Genomic DNA, 23,050 nt, shown 5'->3' with positions numbered 1-23,050 from the left:
CTTTGTTCACTGATGTTGAGAAGCAGAGATGTTCTCCCACTGGTTTGTAAATCAGGTGTGGAGAACCTGTGGCCTTCTGGAAGTTGCTGAACTACGATTTCCATCATCCCTGGCCATTGGCTATTCTTGCTAGAGCTGATGAGGCTTAGAATTAGAGTTGTAGAGTGGGAAGGGACCACAAGGGTTGTCTGGTTTAACCCCCTGCAATACAGGAATCTGATTGCTACTAATCCATAAAAATTATTCAAATGTCCACTCATAAAAATGGACGCGGGTGGCGCTGTGGTCTAAACCACTGAGCCTAGGGCTTGCTAATTGGAATGTCAGCAGTTCGAATCTCCGCGATGGGGTGAGTTCCCATTGCTCTGTCCCAGCTCCTGCCAACCTAGCAGTTCGAAAGCACATGAAAGTGCAAGTAGATGAATAGGTACCGCTCTGGTGGGAAGGTACACGGTGTTTCCGTGTGCTGCTCTGGTTTCACCAGAAGCGGCTTAGTTGTGCTGGCCACATGACCCGGAAGCTGTCTGCGGACAAACGTCAGCTCCCTTGTCCAGTAAAGCAAGATGAGCGCCACAACCCCAGAGTTGTCTGCGACTGGACTTAACTGTCAGGGTTCCTTTACCTTTTTACCACCCATACAACATCCTGGGGACAGCACAAAAGTTGTTTTATCCATCACAAACAATCTTTCCCAGGGAAGAATATATTTTGTATTTTTCTCCAAGGAGCTCAAGGTGGTGGTACATGGTCGTCCGCCCCCCCCCCCGCCCCTCCTTTAATCCCCACAACAACCTTGTGAGGTAGCTTACTGGCCGGAAGAAGTGCCCAGTGTGCAACATGTTCGAGTGGGGATTTGAACCGTGCTTTCTCCCAGGGTCCCAGTCCGACACTATAACCACCACGGCACCACGCTCGTTTCAAGCCGTATCGTCCAGGATAACCGTGTCTGCTGCCAAGACGCTTTGCACAGTTTCATTTGCAAATGGAATAAGCGCATAGCTGTCAACCTTCCCTTTTTTGCGGGAAATTCCCTTATTCCAGCGCCGTTTCCCGCTGCTATCCCGGATTGTTAGATATTCCGTAGACTGTCCCCGGGACAGGTGAGGCTGCTGATCCCTTATTTTCAAATCTGAAAGTTGACAGCTATGAATAAGCGGCCACCGACTTGCATCAAATCAGCCCGCTTCGTCTGTTCTCCAGATCGGAAGGCCTGGCAGGGAGCCTTCCCTTCCAGCAGATGGCAATAGTCTCGTTTTTGCGGCGGATGAGAAGGATCCCGCTTGCCGCCTTTGCTCCTTCCCTCGGCAGGAAATGACCTTTGTTTGGGGTCTTGGGAAAAGGCCAGGCTGGGTCGGGGCACGTGTGTTTTGCGTGCAGAGGGAATAAGCTGGCCAGGCGGCCTCTCCTCCTGCAAAGATGGGCAAGAAGAGCAAGAAGGAGAAGAAGGTGAAGGGGGCTGAGAAAACAGCCGCCAAGATGGAAAAGAAAGTCTCCAAGAGGGCCAAGAAGGAGCAGGTGAGCCCACAGGGCTGCGAGGAAGCTGAGCTGCCCCCCTCCCGCCAGGGCTCCTGTGCCTATAAGAGCTTCGCTGCAGGCAGAAGCTCAACAGGTCTGCACTTCCTGGATAAAGAAGAAAAGCCCCCTTGGCTGAATTTCTGTGCAACCTTCAGCCCCCACCCCGCTAAAAAAAAAAGGCGCGTCAGCTATAGGGCGGGTTGGGGGGGAAAGAATGCAATTCATACGAACGTAGGTAGCTGCTTCATACTGAGTTAGACCATTGGTCCATTGAGCACAGTGCTGGCTGGCAGCAGCTTTCCAGAGGTTTCGTTTCATTCAATTTATTTGTATGCCTCTTTCCCACAAAATAAAATCACGCTCAAAAAAGCGGCTTACAACAAAACAACAGGGATGCATTTCAACCAATTTCATAGTAACATAGCAGAACACAGCAACAGTTTCATAACATAGAACAATAACAAATATAATAAGAGGAACCCCATTCTGATACTATAAATAGAACAAGGTTATTTAAACAACGCGCAGCGTTTGATAGTGGAAATAATAAAGGAGCTTTGCATTTTGTCTTAGTCCTAGAAGCACTCCTTCCAAGGTGTTGCTGAGTGTCCCCCTCTTGCAGCAGCTTAGAAGGCTTCCAAGGGCAAAGGGTGGGGTAACTGGAAACCCCCCCCTCCCGTGATGCTGGTGTTTCAGGCAGGGGGTGTCTCCAGCCCGACCTGGAGGTGCTGCTGGGGATTGAACCTGGGACCTTATGTATGCAAAGCAGATGCTCTGCTGCTAAGCTATAGCTCCTTTAAAAATAAAGGTTTGGGGGGCTGTGGCAGTACCTACGGGACCGCCTCTCCTGGTATGCCCCACAGAGAAACCTACGGTCTTCAAATAAAAACATCTTGAAGGTCCCAGGCCACAGAGAAGTTAGGCTGGCCTCAACTAGAGCCAGGGCTTTTTCGGCTGTGGCTCCGATCTGGTGGAACACTCTGTCACAAGAGACCAGGGCCCTGCGGGACTTGACATCCTTCCGCAGGGCCTGCAAGACAGAGCTGTTCCACCAGGCCTTTGGCCAGGGCACAGCCTGACTCCCTCCCTCGGCAATCTTCGCAGAGCTCTGGCCCAATGGTTGCTAGTGGCTTGAATTAATTAATTTTTATAATGAATGATTTTAGAATGTTGTTTATGTTGTACCTTTGTACTGTTTTATTGTTGTTAGCCGCCCTGAGCCCGGCTTCGGCTGGGGAGGGCGGGATATAAATAAAATTTATTATTATTATTATTATTATTACTATGTGAGAGAGAACAAGAAGAGAGAGACCAGTGTAATAGAATAAGCCCCCATATCATCTGAGGATGGGAAATTCCTTCTAGATCTTGTGGTTCAGTCTGTGCTGGCTGATGGGAGTTGTAGTCCAACAACATAAGGAGGGCACCTGGTTGTGAAATGCTCTTGATCAGACTGTCTCTTTGTTTAAAGGAGGATCTTGAAGCTCTGATAGCGGAATTCCAGACACTGGATGCTAAGAAGACTCAAGTGGTTGAGACAAGCTGCCCCCCGCCCTCCCCAAGGTAAGAATGTGCACAGGGGTCATATTTTCCTGGGAGTGTGGGCTACAAACAACCCCTAATAATTTTACCAGGCTTGCTGGAACCAGCATTGATCGTGCAGCATTCAGAATAACTAAAAGATCAGAGTGGTCTCATCGTTTGGCTTTATTCTCTGGTATTTTTTCTACTAATGTTTTTTTTTAATTTTTTTTGCTTGTTTTTACCTAATAGTCTTAATCTTTTCAGACTTGCTTGCAGCCTTTCTCAACCTGTGGGTCCCCAGATGTTGTTGAACTACAACTCCCATCACCCCTAGCTAGCAAGGCCAGAGCTCAGGGATGATGGGAGTTGTAGTCCAATAACATCTGGGGACCCACAGGTGGAGAACCGCTATGTGTTTGCTCTTGTATTTCTATTGGTTTGGTGTTTTTGCAAACTGCCTCTCAGCCTCACAAGGTTGTTGTGTGGAATAAATGAGGATGGGAAGAGCCCCTTGAGCTCCTTTGTGGGGGGAAAGGTGGGATATAAATGAAATAAATGATACTCTGATTTTGAAATTAAATGTGTTGATATTTCCCCTCTTTTTATGTTAGTATGGACAACAGTAATGAATCTAAGCTGTCATCCATATAGTGACCACTTTCATACGTCTCAGAAAATGGCTGCTTTTGCATGTCTCCATAGGCGTTGCAGGATGGAGTTATATAAAGCTCTAAAGTACTTTTGCACGGTATGCTTGGAACAGCTCCCCAGTCTGTGCCCCTTCTTATATCTGCCCCACTTTCCCATCTCCAGGCTCAACGCATCTCTATCTGCACATCCTGAGAAAGATGAGCTAATCCTCTTTGGAGGTGAATATTTCAATGGCAAAAAAGTAAAGTATATCCTTTTGTCTATCCTCCTGCCCCCTTCCCTGACCCAGGGTACCTGGGGTTGCCCTCCAGGTGGTGCCAGGCTCCCAACTCCCATCAGCCCCAGGCAGCGTGGCCTAATGGGCAGGGGTGATGGGCATTGTACTCCCGCAACATCTGGAGGGCCATGGGCTCCCCAGCCCTGCCCTAACTCCAGTTCACCCTGCTTATAAACTCTGCCTTGACTTTTTGCTTTCAGTGACTTTGCACAAAATTATTTTATTGGAATGAGGAGCTATTCAGGGTCCCAGAATAAATGCGACTGCCTGTCCATGCAGCCCACTGTAATGACGTCCCAGCTGCCACAGGCATGGCAGTTCCATTAAAAGGGCCAAGAGTGATTGCCTGGCCATCATCAATGTTTTAGGAGTTCATAACTCCTGGAGACAGATTTGGAGCATCTCCTTCAGCTCCTCGGCCTCTCTGCACATGAACAGCCTTCCTGCTGCTGTCCAAAAGGAGCTGGTCTCCTTTCTGTCCAAATTGAGTACATCCAGACTATGAATTTTGCAGAGACATTTGGGTCACAGACTGATTGTGGTCTCAAATTAGCAGTATAGGAATTGAGTCATTTCCCCCAACCGCTCCCTCTTTCTGCACAAAGCATTCTTTGGGCTGGTGCAGTGGGGGAAGCGGACAGTTCCTCTGCTGCTTCATCCTTCAGCCCATAATTTCTCAACATGGGGCAACAGGTTTCTTGGAGGTCTGCTCATTGTGGAGGAGCCTGCTTGGCTTTTACCACCATGTCTTCCCAAGCTCCTATCGCCTTAATGCCAGGATTCCCTTCTGAGGTAGGTAAAGTTGCTAGGAGTTGCACCTTCACCCCCCAGAACCTAAAAAAGGCCATGCTTTGGTAACTAGAAGTCTTTTATGAATGTAATAGATTTCTGTTTAGCTCTGAGCACTGACTAGGGTGCAGACGTGTCCTTGTCCCTCTTCAAAGAGCTTGGAAAATGAAAATCCTGGTGGGAGCTTTTAAAATAATGCTTTGGCATCAGTACCTCTCCCAAGACTTAAGGGATGGGGTAGACTCTAAACCAGGCACCCCCAACCTTTGGCCCTCCAGATGTTTTGGACTACAATTCCCATCATCCCTGACCACTGGTCCTGTTAGCTAGGGAGCATGGGAGTTGTAGGCCAAAACATCTGGAGGGCCACAGGTTGGGGATGCCTTCTCTAAACTAACAGAAGAAACTGAGTGCCCATCTATTACCAAGTCAGGTTAAAGATCCTTGCATTAATTTGCAAAGGCCTGAGCAACTTAGGTCCAGGGTAGCTTAGGGATCACCTGAACCCTTATATCCTGGCTTGATCATTGAGATCATCTGCAAGGGTGGTGTTGACCATTCTACAAGTTGCCAAAGCTTATTTGGCATCAATGTGAAATTGAGTCTTCAGCAGCATTGATGCTGTGGCATTCTGTTACTGGTGAAGATTCATCAGGCGCCTTCTAGATTACATTCACCTTTAAACGTTTGCTGGAAAAAATTCAGTGCTAGGTTATGTATACACATAAGAGCCATGATTTTAAATTATAATGTGGTTACAGTTTAAAATCATTAGTAGGATTGGAATAGCACTTGCAGTTTAATGGTGAAATTCTTTGTAATCTTGTTTTTATGATGTATGTTGGATATTTGATTGTAAAACTTTAATTCGAAAAACCAAATAAATTTATAAAAATAAATAAATGTTGATGTGGTTTTTTTAATTGTATAGATATAATTGTGGCAAATCACTTTGGGCTTTTTTATTATTAAATTGCCATATACAAGTATTTTAATAAATAAAAGGAGTGTGTGTGTGTGTGTGGAGTACACTACATATTCTAGCAAGCTTCTGCCTCCTCTTCCTCTTCCTCTAGACGTTCCTGTACAACGAGCTGTTTGTTTACAACATTCGGAAGAACAGCTGGGCTAAACTTGACATCCCCAACCCCCCTCCACGCCGCTGTGCCCATCAGGTAATAATACGCTGTGCCCCAGGAAGCAGTTCTAGGAGGTGAGGGTTCACAGTAGCAGAAGGGGTTACACAGCTGGTGCAGAGGCCTTCCTGACATCCTCCTTCACCAGCATCATAGCACGTGTTGCCTCAGAGTAGAAGTATATTATTTGTTGTTTGCTTTAAGGTTTCAGGGCGGGTATTAACAATTTAAAATAAAACATATATTTAACTTTAAAATCATATAAATATATAGGCACAGAGACACACATGCACACTAGGGATCCCCTTTCCCAACTCATACAACTATTACGCACAGTCCCAACTCCATTTCTGAAGGCGCCTCTGTCTTTGGTTCTGCAGTCCTGTTTTTATCTTCACCCCTATGCTTCCTCCCCTTGGCCATTTTCCTCTCAGTTCCTTCTGCCCCTGCTTTACTCAAACTTCTGCTGTTGTTTAAAACCACTTTCCCCATCAGTGTCTCTCCCTTCTGACTCCTGTGCCACTGCCCCTTGTGTTGGGCAACCTGTCTTCTTTTCCCCTCCCCTGCCCCACCCTGACTTCATGCAAATCCAAGATTGTGATGTGGCACTGCAGATCGTCCAATAAGGGACAGCAGTGACAGCCTTACATTTTTACGTAGATAGAGAGAGAGAAAGTTGCATGGTTATTTTTGCATCAGATGTGGAAATAAGCATGTATGCAAGAAGGGTGCTAGAGAAACCCACTGAGTTTGATGCTGGTGCTCAGAAAAGGATGGGCTCTCTCTGTCTCTGTGTGTGCGTTTGTGTGTGTGTTTGTGTGTGTGTGCTCTCTCTGTAAAATTCTACCTGTCATAAATGACAGTGTCCAGCAGGTGGTGCTTTAACAAGCTGTAATTTTCCACAACAAGCCATTCTCTTGAGCAGGACTCTCCAACCCGTACAGATCAACTCCTGGGATCCCACTCTTAACCTCATCCTGCAACCTGGACCTGTTTTTAAATTTGTTTTACTGGATATGCCTTCTCTCTCCCTGCCAAGCAGCAGCAGCAGCAGAAAATCCTTCTAGACTTCTTTGTGTGACCTACTTGTGGGTTACATGTGATCTGTTTTTGGGCCACCATCCAACTACTGTAGGCCACCACTGGCCTGGAGTTGCAGTACACTTTTGCATACATTCATTGCACCGTTTGGCCCAGATCAAAGCATAAAAATACTGTTTCATTCAATCCAGCAATCTCAGCACAAGGCAACTGCAGCAGTACTAACGCCCTCCCCCCACCAACTTTTCTACCCCAAAGCTCATAGAAAAAGAAATATTCACAAGGTCTGGTGAAAGGATGACAAGGAGAGAGCCAGATGTATCTCTTGAGGCAGGGAATTCCTTGGGATTCCTCTTGAGGGGCCACTCTTGGAAAAAAAGTCCTGTCTGCTAAATTACTTTGTAGAACATCTAGATTCCACTCCTTGTGACACTGCTATCTTTTGGTATCCATTCTGAATTATGAAGGGATTCTGAAGGCTTTAGCCCCAATGCACCCCAGGAGTAGAGGCAATAAGACCCATCTGCCACCACTCAACTGTGAAACCTCCACAATCAGGCCATCTCCCCCCCACCCCCTTTCAGCTATTAAAGTCACAGGCTTGGCTTTGTCAGGAAAGGAATTGCTCTACCCATTGCTAGGATTACCATTTCTGCTTGGAGCGGGTTCAGATCTGCAAACTCTGGATGACCTGTACACATAGAGCCTTGGCCTTGGTTGTCCTGACAGTAAATGGGGGGTAAGCACAGTGCTGTTGGTAAGGTTTAATGAGGGAGGCTGTTCATGTGTTGCACATGTTGAAAATTACACAAAACTTGCCCTAACCTTCTCTCTCTCTCTCTCTCTCTCTCTCTCTCTCTCTCTCTCTCCTTCTTTGGCAGGCTGTGGTGGTAGCTCAGGGTGGTGGACAGCTTTGGGTGTTTGGCGGGGAGTTTGCTTCACCAGATGGGGAGCAGTTTTACCACTACAAAGATCTCTGGGTCTTGCATTTGGCCAGCAAGACCTGGGAGCAAATAAAGTAAGTGAGGTGTGGCGTAATGCATAAGCTGCTTGTCTCCTTGAGCAGCAGCACTGCCAGAGTCCAGTCCTCGGAAACGTCTCTTTTTTCCTTTCCCAGATGTCGTCGGACTCCCAACTCCCATCAGCTGGCTGGGGCAGACCAGAGTTGGAGTCCGACAGTGTCTGGGGGGGGGCCCACAGATGTTTCCCAACCTTAGTAGAGGGGTGTGATAAGTGGATAGGCAAAGCGAGTCTTCGCTTTCTGATCCCAACTGATTGGAAAGGTAGAGCATCTTCAAATATTGAAGAGCGTTTAGGAAATTGTGACAACACAAAGCGTGAATTTACCTGGTTCGCAAATAGGCAATGCAGTCTTCCATGTGTGATCACATTTTCCTACCATGAGGAAATATTTAAAACATGAAACTGTCTGTTGGTGTTTATATGAACATGCAGGAACACAGGAGGCTGCCTTGCACCAATTCAGACTGTTGGTCCCTCTAGTTCAGTATTGTCCACACTGACAAGCAGAGTGGCTCTCCAGGGTTTCAGGCAGGGAATCTCTCCCAGCACTACCAGGAGATGCTGCTGGGAATTGAACCTGGGTACATCAGCCTGCAGGGACGCGGGTGGCGCTGTGGGTAAAACCTCAGTGCCTAGGACTTGCCGATTGTATGGTCGGCGGTTCGAATCCCCGCGGCGGCGTGAGCTCCTGTCATTCGGTCCCTGCTCCTGCCCACCTAGCAGTTCTAAAGCACTCTTAAGTGCAAGTAGATAAATAGGGACCGCTTACTAGCAGGAAGGTAAACGGCATTTCCATGTTTCGCTGGTGCCGGTTCGCCAGAGCAGCTTTGTCACGCTGGCCACGTGAGCCGGAAGTGTCTGCGGACGGCGCCGGCTCACAGCCTCTAGAGTGAGATGAGCGCGCAACCCTAGAGTTGGACACGACTGGCTCATATGGGGTACCTTTACATCAGCCTGCAAAGCAGATGCTCTACCCCTGAGCTACAGTAGAAATACCCTTCTGTACAGAGCTGCTCTATTCCAAGTCTGACCACCTAGCTCAGTATCAACCATTTGGACAAGCAAAGGCTTCCCAAGGTTTCGGGCAAAGTACTTTCCCAGGTCCTCCTGCCTAAGATCTGATCAGCTGAAGATGGCAGTCTGGTGTAGTGGTTAGAGTGCCAAATTAGGACCTGGGAGACCAGGGTTTAAATCCCTGACTCTCACCAAGCATGATCTTCGACCAGTCACTGCCTCTCAGCCTAACCTATCTTTCAGGGTTGTTGTGGGAATTAAATGAGAAAGGGGGAGGACCCTGCACAGCACCGTGAGTCCCTTGGAGAGAAAAGGCAGGGTATAAATAATAACCTGGAATCTTCTGCCCGTGATGCACTGGCTCTGCCACTCCTCTGCGGAAGCCCCGTCTGACCTGTGTTGTCAGTAAGACCTCCTAGGCCCCTGTTTTGCCCACCCTCTCTTTTTTGTTTTCTGCAAACTGCAATTGAAATGCCAGAAGGAGGGAGTAGCAGAAAGTTGATTTACACACAGACGCGCTGTCAGGAGAGCAGTGAAACACAGGCGGGCTGCCTCCCCCGCAGACTTTCTCATCAGCACAGATGTTGGAGCTCTTCCCGAGGAGGAGGTGGAGATGGAGCTTTTGTTTCTACTAAATAAAAAAGGGCAGGGGTGGGGGTGGGAGAGAAGTAGTTTGTCAGCCAAGAGGGCAAGTGTGTTGCCTACAGAAAAACAGGCAGCTGGTCCTTGAGCCAAATAGACCTTCTTCTTCCCCACATTGGGGTTGGGCAACTTCTGGCCCTTCTGGTGTAGTTGGGAGTCCTAAATCCCACCATCCCTGCGGCCATTGGTCCTGCTGGCTGCAAGAGTTGCCAGGAGTTGGAGTCCAGCAACATGTGGAGGAGCAGAGGCATCTCAGTCCCCGTCCCCCCCCAAATGGTATGAAGCAGAAACTGACGATGGGCAAACAGTGGGGCCTTCTCCAGTCACTGCTCAGTCTGTTCACTTGTGTTTCAGGGCTTCTGGGGCCCCTTCGGGTCGGAGCGGACACCGCATGGTGGTGTGCAAGAGGCAGCTGATTCTCTTTGGAGGGTTCCACGAAAGTGCAAGGTCGGTTGGCGCTGCGCTTTTTGTTCACTTGGAAAGGGTTGGCTCGGGCCCAGCAGACCTTAGGCCAGGGGCTGCTCACCTGTGGCCTTCCAGATGTTGCTAGAGTCTCCGTACGCATCATCCTTCAGCAATGGCTGTGCAGCTGGAGTTGGACAATATCTGGAGGGCTACAGCAGCTGCCCCATTCCTGCCTCAAATCCATCTTGTTCATTGCGCCCCATTCTGAACGCTGCCAGTCAGTGGAGTTCCATTGGTCAATGGAGTTCCATTTGTCAGCTGATCTCCAGTCATTGGACTTCATTTCTTCCACGGTGTGCCATGTGTTGTTGGCAAGGGCTTGTGGAGAGACGGATCTGCTGCAGAACTCCCTTTCATTGGAGGTGGGGAGGAAGGGGGAGGAAGGTCAATTAAGGGACTAGGGACATTGTGGAGGTTTGTCATGTGATGGAATGGGTTGGAGAATGTGGCCACAGAAAAGTGTCGTCTCTTTTTCCCATAACATTAGAAAGAACTCCAACGAAACTGACTAGCTGTAAATCCAGGATGGACAAAGGGAAGTCCACCTTCATGCAAGAAACCTGTGGGATTCTCTGTGTAAACTTGCTTACACAGATGCTGAAGTGGATTGTGCTGATTGCTGGAAGACAGATTTATCAATAGCTCTTAGCCATGGTGGCTCCATGTTCCGTTGACGTATACCGTTAAATGTCAGGTAGCAGAGGCATACAGTGTGTAAGGTACTCACTCCCTGTTTGTGGGCTTCTTTGGGACATTTGATCTGCCACTCTGTGGGAAGTTGAATGCTGAACTAGATGTGCCTTTGCATTGCTCCATGTTCTCAATGTCTTACAAGTTGCATCTAAAGCCAAGCTTGGAGTGTATTCTGGAAGCTAGACTGGAGCACCATTAAAAAAAGAAAGAAAGAAACAGTGGAATTCAGAGAGGTTCCTTTCAGGAATCTGCTTCCAGAAATGACTCCTTTTTTCTTGTCACCTACATGTCAGAGAGTAAGGATTTTTGGACATTCAGCACTAGGGACAGCAACTTTAGGAAGCAAGAGACTTCCTGATAAGTTTCATGTGCTTATACATTTTTCTCTGCCTTCCAAAGGATAAGGTGTACATCACAATCTCTGGGAGTGCCAGTGACGTGGGCACGTGCCCCAGCTTAGTGCCTCAGCTTAGTGCTCCAAGAGGCAGGTTGTCCGATAATCAATAGACACAGTCCTGCTTAGCTTCAGCAAGGTTCACGTGCCTTCAGACCATGCGCCTTATCAGTACCTCTGCCTGCTGCTTTTGTTCCAATCAGAGATTACATCTACTACAACGATGTTTATGCCTTTAACCTGGACACATTTGCCTGGACCAAGCTGACTCCCTCCGGGATTGCCCCTGCTCCAAGGTCTGGTTGCCATCTAGCTACCACTCCTGAAGGCAACATCCTCGTCTATGGAGGCTACTCCAAGCAGGTAAGTGGTGCCTTTTACATTGACTTGCTTAGTTCCCTGTTCCATATTCCTTAGAGTGACTAAGAGTGAGTTTGCAAGGAATAGGCTAGCTTCTCTTATCTGTGTTTCGTTGGGACTCTGGATCATTTGTAGCAATGTCCACATAACTGAAGACACACACTCAGGGCTGGTTGTTTTCCGGGACAGCTCTCCCTTCATGTGGCTCAGATTCCCCACATGGTGGGGGTGGGGTGATCACTCTGTGCCCCAAGTCATTCAGCAAACTTGTTGATCTGCAAGAAGTTTGGCTACTGAGCCTCAGTCTGGTTAAGCAGACTGAACATTTGGGTGGTCAAGGCTTCTTAAAGTGAAAATGTTCCCATTCAGCTTCACATCCCCTAAGTTGGGCTCTGTTGCAGTTTGTACAGAAAATGTACGACTTCCCTCCTTTGGAAGCAGATCTCATTAGCAGCTGTTGCATCTGAACAGCCAGAGGGACACCGCCTTTTGAGCCTCTCCAGTCTCATCTCTTTTGCCTTCCTGTTTGCTTCATCATTCAAGGGTATGGAATGGAGGCCTTGATGTTGCCTTTCCTAGTGGATAACTAGACTGTGGCTATAGTGCTAACTCCACAATGCCTCTTTCTTTCCTGCCCAATCCCTGGGAGCTCTAGGCAGGATGCTGCTTAATTTTTTTTATATTTTTTTTTTTGGCTTTTCAAAAATATTTATTGGTGCAAATGCATGCCACTCAGAATCTGAGCTTCTGGAAAAACCACTTGTTCTTGCCCGTCTTGTATCTCTCCTCAAATTTCACTTTGGCCTCCCGCCGGGCTTTACGTTTCAGCGCAGGGTCCCTAAAGACATCCTTGTTGCCAACGGTCTTGTCAAGGGGAATATCAACGGAGTATCTGGTAGGCATCAAGTGGTTGTAATTGTAGACCTTCACAAAGGACTTGATCTTGGAACGCTTGGCAATCTTCTTCTTGCCCATGCTTGCTGTCACTTTGTGTGGGTAGCGATCGATGCCAGCCACCAGAGCGTGGCTGTAGGGGCGGTCAGAGGTGCCATCATCAATATTCTTAACAATAACAGCTTTGCGTCTGGAGTAACGCCCAGCGAGGACAAGGACCACTTTCCCTGGTTTCATAAACTTGCCTATCTTGGAGCTGCGGCAGCGATGGCACCCACCCGATGCTGTTTAATTTAAGCCTCAAAACAAGCCCAGGAGGTAGGTTGGGTTGAGGGCAAGCCTCAAGGAAGTCACTAAACGCAGATCTGAGTGGCTGCTCAGCTCTGCTCTGCTGGCTTGTGCACTACATGTTAGAAATTAAGGGGGAGACATAATGAAGATGTCTAATAGCATGAGCAGAAAGCTAGACTGTTGCGATCGCCCACCCCCTTCTTTTGATCCCGTTTGTCTGGAAGGAAACGGGGGCTGCTCTCCTGTGTTCATTCTTCATTTTACTTTTACTTTCTGACTTTCTCATTAGTGTGTTCTGCCATATTGGTTGGGATCTGCTTGGATTTCCAATTGTGCAGATGCTCACCTACTTCAGGGGTTGCCTACATGTACCCACAGAGGGCAGAGAGGGGCAAAAAGCTTGTCCCGGTGAGCAAGCGCAGCAGCGGCTGACATATGTAGGTGCCTGCCCCATTTTGTGATCCTTTTTCTTTTTTCCTGCTCTTTTCGATGTGGCAGCCATTTTGTGACCTGCTTCACCCCCGCAGCAGCCATTTTGTTATATGCCAGCCCCCAGCCCCGGCAGCCATTTTGTGCCTGGCACCCACAGCACTTTCTCAAAAGTTCAGATTTGTCCCCTGGCTCAAAAAGGTTGGAGCTCCTGCTTGAATGCAGAAAATAGGAACTCCTTTCTTGCAAGGCACCAGTGATTTGCCCCTTTCCTGCTTTCTCCTATTCCCAATATCTGCACCAACCTACAAACCACAAAGCGTGCAAGGTGTCTGTGGGTGTTTTAAAATAAATACTTGGTGGTTTGCGACAAGGGTAATGTGGTTTCAAGTGGGGTAACAATGTTGTTACCTGTCTGACTCTGCTCTTCCCAGCATGGAGCTGGAAAGGCCTTGTGGTGCCTAGCTTCAAGCTGCTTGCTAGTTTTGGCCTGCTGTATATGGGCTTATGGAACTCCCCGCTTCCTCTTTTGGGGATTTGACACCAGGGGACACCCAGGTACGTTGGCAGCCTATATAGCCTTAGCAAGATCTTACAGTCTTAATGAATTTATTGCATTTACCGTATATCCCACATCTTTCAAAGAGCTCAGGTATATGGTTCTTCCTCTCCTCATTTAATCCCCACAACAGCCCTGTGATGTAGGTTAGGCTGAGAGGGAGAGTGACTGGCCCAAGCCACCTAGTGAGCTTCATGGCCGAGCGGGAATTTGAACCCTGGTCTTCCAGGTCCTAGTCCAGCACTCTAACCACTGCCCCACACTGGCTCCCTTTGCAAGATGCTGTGTGCAGTGGGATTGTCTTAACCAGGTCTGAGATCTCGCTGGGTGTTTTTTGCATGGGACATGGTGCAATTTGAAACATGTCTAAGAGCGCCACCCTTTGAAAATGCCAAAAGCCTTGATTCTGGTCCTTATCATTAAAAGTCATATGTGAAGGCCATCTTTGTTCCCACGCTCCACGTTGATGGGTCGGGTTCCACAGGTGGAATCACAAGTCTGTTGTGTGTTGACACTTGCTTGAGACCTGTTGTAGCATACAGAACCGTAGAGCTGGAAGGGTAATTGGGGGTCATCTGGTCCTACCCTCAGTGCAGAAATCTTGCCTCCACAATGCTAAGCCAAAATCTGCGTCCTTTTAATTCCTGCCCATTCTAGAGAGAACAACCACATTTGGGTGTGAGATACTGTGTTCAGTTCTGGTCACATCACCTTGGAAAGGATATTGCAGAGTTGGGAAAGGTTCAGAAAAGGGCAACCAAAATGTTCAAGGGGGTGGAGCAACTCCCCTATGCTGGAAAGGTTGCAGTGTTTGAGATTTTTCAGTTTAGAGAAAAGGTGTGTAAGAGATGAGATGATCTAATCTTATAAAGTTAATCCAGGTGAAGATGGATAGAGAACAGTTTCCCTCCCTCTCTCATAACACTAGAACTCATGGGCATCCACTGAGTGTTGGAAGATTTAGTGTAGATAAAAAAAAGTGCAGTGGTGCCCTGCAAGACGAATGCCTCGCAAGACGAAAAACCCGCTAGACAAAAGGGTTTTCCATTTTTCGATGCGCTTTGCAAGACGAATTTCCCTATGGGCTTGCTTCGCAAAACGAAAAAGTCTTGCGAGTCTTGCAATTTTTTTCGCTCCCCCCTTTTTCTAAGCCGCTAAGCCGCTAATAGCCTTTTAGCCGCTAATCCGATAAGCCTTTAATAGCCGCTAAGCCTTTAATAGCCGCTAAACCGCTAATAGTGCTAATCCGCTAATAGGGTTGCTTCGCAAGATGAAAAAGCCGCTAGATGAAGAGACTCGTGGAACGGATTAATTTCGTCTTGCGAGGCACCACTGTGCTTCTTCATGCAGCATAAACTATGGAACACCCTCCTGCAGGAGACAGGGATGGCCATCAAATTGGAAGAGGATAGACAAATCCATGGAGGAGAGGCCATTGATGGCTGCTAGCCATGATGGCTCTGCTCTGCTTCCAGAGGCAGGAATGCTGAATACCAGTTGCTGGAAAGTGCAGGAGGAGAGAGAGCTTTTGTGCTCAGGTCCTTCTGAGGGTTTCTGACAGGCTGGTCACTGTGAGAACAGGATTCTGAACTAGATGGACCTGACCAAGCAGGTGGCTCTTAGGTTTCTCAACAAGCCTGTTCCACCTTCTGCGTGATGCAGACCAGATATTGGAAAGCCATCAGCCTGCCTTATCTTCTCTTTCTAAAGGGCTGTTGTAAGGATTACAGGATAACGCACGTGAAGCACTTTCTGAACTCCTTAAAAGTCGTAGAAGATGCTGTGGTTACTCTTTAGCCTGTAGCCTTGTTTGCATTTCAGTCTTTCTGTGCCTTAGTAAACTCTGTTCTAGGCTTGCAGAGGGAAACCTTTTGTAAAAATTTGTATATGTAGGCAAGCCCATTCAGACATATTAAGACATATGATGTACACCTTGTATTAAAAATCTGTTTGTTTGTTTTTAAAAAAACCAATTTTATTATATTCACAGTTTTAAAATCTGTTTTAGTTATTAGTTTTTAATGGAAATTTTGTACCATTTTTATATCAACCACTTTGATTTTCCTTTATTTAAGAAGTGGATAGATAGCTAGATTAAAATATATATCAAACATTTCTTTTTTTTCCTACAGCGAATTAAAAAAGACGTTGACAAGGGCACTCTTCATACAGACTTGTTCCTGTTGAAGGCTGAAAGCTCAGGTAAGCAGGAGGGCTCAGGGCTGCCTGGACTCCATACATAGGAAGCTGGGCCTGGCCTGGGTTCGATTCTCAGTGTAGTGGCTAAGCTTACTTATATGAGATTTTTGGAGCTATTTGCTCTTAGGATGGCGGGGGAAGCAGGTGGATGGGTGACAGAGCTGCCATTTCAGAGGTATGGGGTGGACAGAGGAGTAGAGGCAGGATTTAATGTCTTGCTTTTCATTCCAAGGTGGCACTCTGCTCACATTCTGCTGACCTTAGACTTCATGAGGTTTCCCTTTGCCTGTGATTTGCAAATGCTGTCCACCTTAAAAAAAAGAAGCACTCCTTTTCTCTTTCATGTTTCCTAGACAAGTGGACCTGGGCTCGGATTAGTTCTTCAGGGGTGAAGCCGACCCCCAGGTCTGGTTTCTCGGTGGCTGTGGGTCCCAGCAACCGGTCCCTTCTCTTTGGTGGGGTCCACGATGAGGAAGAGGAGGAGGACCTTGAAGGAGACTTCTTTAACGATATTTATTTCTACGACTTGGCAAAGAACCGGTGGTTTCCTGGACAGCTAAAGGTCTGGAAAGATTCTTAACCGTGGGGTTACTCTTGCTTAGCAGCCTTTAGCCACCAGCTCTGCCTTCATCTGCAACGTGGAGATAATCATGCTGCCCTGCCTTACAGGGTGGTTGTTAAGAATTGCAACAAGTGCAAAATGTCGGTGAAAGTGCTCTGAGCACTTCAGAGCCCTGTGCAATTTCTGAGGGTTTCACCTTTTGGTTTACAAGCCCCCTGACATTGCAGAGGAGACTGGGATGTGTGCACGAACACCACAAAGTTGCCAAATAAAAAAAGGCAAACTGAAAAAAAAGAAAAGACCCTACATATTTTCACCTGCAGTGCAATTCAACCCATGCAGACCCATTGTAACAGAGAGAATTGAGCCTGGGTGGTGCAGGGGTTAGAATGGTGGACTGGGACCTGGAGAACCAGGGTTCAAATCCCCACTCAGCCATGAAGCTTGGGCCAATCTCTCCCTCTCAGCCTAACCTACTTCACAGAGTTGTTGTCGTGATAAAAGAGAGATGACTATGCACGTCATTGCAAGCTTGGAGGAAAGCTGGGATAAAAATGCAATTAATGAATAAAACAAAATAGATAATGATCACTTGCAGTCATCACAGTGGACTAATCTGCCCATTCAGCAAAATGCAAGTGTTGCCATCCCACGTGAATTGTACCACTTCAGAAAGCAGGTTGGGAGTTGTGTGTTTGAATGATCCCTGTGTGTCACCACAAAGTCCTTAAAAAGGAAAGCTAGCATGCCAGGGGAGAGCCTCCAGCCAAGCCTACACCCCAGTGCGACCATCATCGTTGTTGTTTAAAAATTCAATCATGCAATTCCCACCTGAATTTTAAAGTGGTACAGTCCATTTCTGAATGGAACAGTCCTGGCACTGTGGCACAGGTCAGCTCCCTGTCAACAGAAGTGGAGAGGTTGAGGGAGAGCACACTGGATAACGAACCAATTCCTGCCAAATTTCATCAGTTTGTCAGGAAGGTGGCAGCTGTCTGTTCTGCTTTGCCTTTCAAAAGTTGTGCAGGCTTTTGCTTTTGGGCTCCGGCCTGCTTCCATTAAAGTGTTTCTCTTCCTCCCCTCCAACCTCAACAGGGCCCAAAGACTGAGAAGAAGAAGCGGCGTCGAGGGCCTGCGGCAAAGACTAGCTGTGAAGGTGGTGAGAGTGAGGAGCGGCTCCCTCCGGGCCCGGTGGAGATCGTCAAGGAGGTGGTGGCAGAGGATGGGACCATCATGACTATCAAGCAGGTGATTTCGGCCCCTGAGCTGGAGCTGCAGGATCCTGAGTCAGAGGATGAAGAGGATGGCATGGGTGATGAGGCCTCCGGCCAGCAGGTGGAGCCATGCCCACGCTCAAACGCCATGCTGGCAGTCAAGCACGGGGTGCTCTATGTTTACGGAGGGATGTTTGAGGTGGGCGACCGCCAGTTCACTCTGAACGACCTTTATGCTATTGACCTCCACAAGATGGAAGAATGGAAGGTCCTCGTGGAGATGGACCCAAGTAAGTTGAAGCCACTTACCATATTTTGCTTCAAGCTCTTGCAGCCAGCTTTCTGTTCTGTACTTCTGCCATTACACTGGGCAATTGCAACGTTTGTTGATGTTAAGAATTCAAATTCTCTTGCGTTTATTTTTTAAAACAACAACAGCAACAAGTTGCTAGTCGTTAGGGCTGAAGCTTTCTTGAAAGCCTATTGGTGCTGCCTGATGAAATCCCAAAAGCTGTTGGAGCCAGGGATCAGACACTGGTGTTCTGACTCCTTGCCCTTCCCCAGTTGGCAGCAGAAGCAAAATCTACAACACTGGCCAGAAGAATAAAATAACACAGTAATTGCCACCCTCTTCACAACTCTACCAATAGATGACAGGCTTTCCATCTGATCTGGTCCTCAATTGTGTTAGGACTTTGACTCAGCAATTGGAGTTAGCGGGATCCTGCCTGCAGGTTTCCCACAGGCGTCTGGTCAGCCAAGGTGAGAACAGGATGCTGGACTACATGGGCTACAGGCCTGATCCTGCAGGCTCTTATTTACCTGTATTGCACAGAAAATATGCACGCTTTGCTCATTTGTCTGATTTAAATAGAACAGCTACCAAGGAGGCACAAACACAAAACATGCTCCGTTGCTAGGGCTTTGATTCTGTAGTATTTGTCAACTCCTTTCCACGACGAATTCCAGTGAGCTGCAAGCTTTGCTGCTGCTGCTGCCCATCCAACATGACTTTTGAAATTTCACTAGGCACTACCCACGTTGTATTTTTTTTTAACCAGCCTGTCTCTGCAAACCTAAGGACTAGAAACTTAAGAGAAAGCCCTTATTCTTAAAATACTTGATTCTGTGCCAGACACTGAGCATTGACACAAAACCAGTGGGAGCATGTGGAGCATCCACAGGCTTCAGCAGACAGTCAGAACTTCAGGAAAGCCTTTTGTATAACAATCTCATCAAGTTCCTGGGCATTGGAAACTATTCCTAGAAATCTGAGGGCTACCGTGTTTAATTTTACTACACGACTGCAGCTGACTGGGGACAAAAGCCTATTTAGGCTGGCAAATTAGACAGGTGATGGGGATGCAGCCTGCAGCCGAGGCTGTTTTTAATTCTTGGGGCTGTGAATAGCGTTGGATTTCATCAAGTGCGCGCACACAAAGTCTAATTTTGGCCTGGCTTAATCCCCGGGAAAACCTTTTTTTCCATGCCCTTTGGCTCTAAGTTGTCTGGCCTCATTTGTGTCTGGACCTTGAAACCTTTGTCTTAATCCCACCAAAGTCGTCATGTCTGTGTGTTGACTCCTTTTTAGGCTGAGTGCCTTTGGCAACCCCCAGTTGCCCAGAGCTCCAGGCACCAGCCACAAACTCCTCTTAGTTATCCCACAGGTCTTTCCACTTCGTTTTTCCACTTACCGTTGGCATAGAACCATGGAACTGTAGATTTGGAAGGATTCCCCAGGGGTCATCTAGCCCAGCCCCCTGCAATGCAGGAATCACAGCTAATCACAGTCATGTAAATAAGGCTGCTACCTGCCTTCAGTGCCGTCTCCCAGTGGGAAGGCAGGATATGACTCCTTTAAATAAAGTAAAACAAATCTCAGCCTCTGCTGCTCACAAGCCTTCCATGATACCTGGACACAGGCAGCTGTGTTGACTGATTATTATTATTTGTACCATTAATTAAATGCATTGCCCATCCTTCACCAGCAGGTCTCAGGGTGGGCTACAACAATTAAAAATTCAGAATTAAAAGCAGATTACAGTCACAGGTTGGGCTGTCAAAGGCCGGGATAAAGTCGTGCATCTTCAGCATTCGCCAAAAGCTGTACAGTTGCCTAGCTGGTCTTTTCCCTGGGTTCTAGGAACATAGGAAGTTGCCATATGTCTGTGTAGCTCAGTAGTGTCTGCACTGACTGGCAGAGGCTTTTCAGGGGTTCAAACGGTTCTCTTCCAGCCCAACGTAGAGGTCCCAGGAATTGAACCAGGGGCCTTCTGCGTACAAAGCAGATGCTCTCCCACTCTGCTGTGGACTCGGTGCATCTGGCTGTGTTGCTTTTCAAGTGAGGTTGATCCCATTTCCCTCCTGCTTGATGGTTAATCAACTCCCCATTCACTCTAAGCTTTGAGGAGGTCTTCTCCCTCTCTGGGTACCTGAGCCCCAGTCTAGGTTCGTATTTTTAATTTTGAAAGTTAGAGACAATGAGTCTCAAGCTTGCCTTGGCAACCTCCTGTTTGCCCTAGACAGCCACCACTGTAAACCCAGGTATATAAAGAGTTGCTGCTGGTCCCCTGATGGTGATGAAATTCTAGATAAAGTGGCCAGAGGGGAAGCTGCCGTTCCTGCTGCTAACTTTGTATTCCCTTTTATACCTGTGAATTTTAATGGCTGCGGCAGAAACTCAGGAATGGCTTGAAGATTCGGAGTCTGATGACGAGGGAGATGTGGAAGGTGCGGAGGGAGGAGACGAGGAGGAAGAAGATGAAGAAGAGGACTCTGACGATGCTGAGGGCGAGGATGAAGGTAGTTGCCCAGAAAAGAGCTGGAAAAGAGCACCTGTGTTCTCAGATGTGCTGGAAAGGAGACGCTTATGTTTCCTGTCTCCGCTTGACTTTGCATGCCAAATGTTAGCTTTAATGTAATCTGCTTGACTTTTTGTTAAGTGGATTTGGCAACGAATTGTGCAGTTCAAGCTTCATCTGTAAGGAAGTGGAGATTTGTTGGGGATTTTAGTAGAGTTGCCATAGGATATTATGCATTCTTTGTGCAGCATCTTTTTTGTCTATGGAGTGCTACACCTGGAAGAGACCAGGTGGTCCTCTCTGTTAGGATATTTCTCTGCTCTGCTCCTCATTGCACTTTCTCTCTCTCCCTCTCCCTTCCTGCCTTCTGTAGCAGAGGAAGATCACCCCGCTGTGCAGCCTGATGAAGAGTACCCAGATTACCTCTCCCGGACAGAGCAATACTGGGTGAAACTGGCCCGCCAGAAGATGGGCCCTGATGCCAAAGAGAAGAAGATGGTGAAAGTGGGGCATGCAATGGCAAAGGCCTTCCATGAAGGGTCTGCCTAGGCGAGGTCTTGCCTGCCCCTCAATGAACGTTGGGACAGCTGTTGTGTAAACATGCAATTCTCCATCTTCAGCGGAAACTACCACTTGGCTTTCTGCATGTTAATGAATTGGCTATAAGGAAGCAGTTTGCAGCTACAAGGATTAGAAGGCCACCTCTGGCCCTGCAAGCGCTTCTCTCCCTCTCCCTCATCCGCTCCTGCTGATTTTGTGACAGGTTGCTGGAGCTTCGGGACTGGAGGATGTTCCCTTGTGATATTGTGAACTTAGCCCTGGTTGACACAGGGATGTCTTCCAAGAAGGGGAAGCAGGAAGAGGATAGGAAATGGGAGAGGCTTGGGTGGGCCACTCTGAGGGAGTTGGTGGATTAGAGGGACCAGGTGCTTCAAAACTTGGCTATTCTTGTTGGAAGCTTTGAGTTTGATACTTAAATGTTTGAGAGTTTCAGGAGGCTCCTGTTTTCCGCTCCCATCATCAGACCAGGAACTGGGACTTAACCATTTTGGCAGGTTTTATAAATAAAGGTTCTTTTGTCTGTTAGGATGCTTTCTCCTTTTTAATGGGCAGAATTGAAGATGGGAAACCTTTTGAGCCAGGGTGTACCAAGCTCCCATCTTGTTCTGCATCTGACAGGTGTGCCAACATCAAGCCAGGCATTCTTCATGCTTAGAAAGCTATATCATGCTGGCTTTAGTGCGCCGTCACGTCACCATACCAAATGCATGGACTGAATTTCCTCCCAGATCGTTGCCTAACTTCTTTCCTTGTAGAGTGCAGAAATAAAGCTTAGTAACCCTGGTTTCAAATTTATAGGAGAAAGAGCTCTGTGGGTGGGGTGGGGGCTGGAAGAGGCCTTGAATCTCCCCCACAAGGTTCATCATCTGGTTCATAAGACATTAACTTTTTACTTTTTTTCTCAGACTGACTGTGCTGTCAGAACCATATTTTATAAACATTTACAATGTCTTAAGAATTCCTCATTTCTTAAAAAGAACTTTTCCCATTGGAATTAGAAAAACTGCCCCTATCAAGATTATTTAACCCTTAAACAAGTTTAAATAAGCAAGCACTTTTAATTAGTTATTATTTTTCAGCAGCGGGATCTGAGTATTAGCCTAGACCCTTAATCTGGGACTGGCTAGAGGATTTGCATGCCTGGGTTTTAGCTGATTTTTGTCCTGTTAACTTCAGGTTGAGTCTACTTCAATCCTAGTACAGCAGCTGCAGATGTTTTATTGCTTGCATGATAAACGGATCTTAACCCACAACCACATCTTCAAGGAAAGGGCCATAGCTGTACATGCTGGCACTTGCTTTGCCTATAGAAAAGCCCAGGTTCTGGCCCCAGCTATTCCTGCTAAAAGTACCTCAGGCACCTGAGATCGTGGATAGTCAATGTAGCAGGCCCATCCCTCAGTGGCAGGCCACGTGTGTGTTTAGCAGACAGATGATGGCAGGTTCAATCCCTGGTGTCTCCAGTTAAACATCTTGGAATAGACCTGAGAAAGTCCCTCTGCTGTAAGTCAGAGACGGACTCAAGTCTGGGTGTTATCTAGCTCAGGACTAAGGTAGCTTCATGTATTCATATAGCTGCTTCAAAATAGATTCCCTGGAAATAGTAGTTTTTGTTGAATGGTTTCTTTAAATGTAAAGGTTCATCATTGTTCCACTCCATGTGTATGTCTTTAAGGGGCCGGAGCAAGGGCCAGAGCAAGATAATGAGACCCAGCTTTACAGCTGTGAAACATAGCAGGTGCTGCTGAGTTGTATTTGATTAAGGCGTGTCAGCATTTGGGTAGAGTATATAAGGAGCAGCACCTAGCTCTCCCATTACCCTGGGGGATGGTTTGGTGGTTGGGTCATGTTGGTTTGTTAATATATTTAGTGTAAATGGAGTTTTTGTTTTTCTTATTAAAACCTTTAAGTACTTTTTGAGTCCTTTCTTTTTAATGCATGATCTCCCCAGCAAGCTCTCTGCAGCGCTACCATACTGCAAAAGCCAACAGTTTTTGCTTCCAAGGGTCAAATGGG

The 23,050-nt window shown here is 47.3% G+C and overlaps 1 protein-coding gene and 1 pseudogene across 2 annotated transcripts; one reads left to right on the top strand and one right to left on the bottom strand.

Moving 5' to 3' along the window:
- Window positions 1–1,309: 1,309 nt before the first annotated feature.
- On the top strand, window positions 1,310–21,559 carry KLHDC4 (kelch domain containing 4). The gene is made up of 12 exons (XM_082233263.1): window positions 1,310–1,515; window positions 2,987–3,078; window positions 3,853–3,931; window positions 5,833–5,931; window positions 7,815–7,951; window positions 9,967–10,059; window positions 11,368–11,527; window positions 15,830–15,899; window positions 16,250–16,458; window positions 17,554–17,962; window positions 20,349–20,474; window positions 20,847–21,559. The coding sequence occupies exons 1-12, from the start codon at window positions 1,417–1,419 to the stop codon at window positions 21,020–21,022; spliced, it is 1,749 nt and encodes a 582-aa protein (XP_082089389.1). The 5' UTR covers window positions 1,310–1,416; the 3' UTR covers window positions 21,023–21,559.
- LOC309538038 (large ribosomal subunit protein eL27 pseudogene) lies at window positions 12,221–12,722 on the bottom strand (annotated as a pseudogene). The gene has a single exon. The product of its transcript is annotated as a large ribosomal subunit protein eL27 pseudogene (transcript).
- Window positions 21,560–23,050: the final 1,491 nt, after the last annotated feature.

The sequence above is a fragment of the Podarcis vaucheri genome (genome assembly GCF_965113315.1).
Source record: "Podarcis vaucheri genome assembly, chromosome: 7".
Classification (NCBI taxonomy): Eukaryota; Metazoa; Chordata; class Lepidosauria; order Squamata; family Lacertidae; genus Podarcis; species Podarcis vaucheri.
The sequence above is the reverse complement of the archived record's forward strand: the minus strand, read 5'-3'. Positions and strand labels throughout refer to the sequence as shown.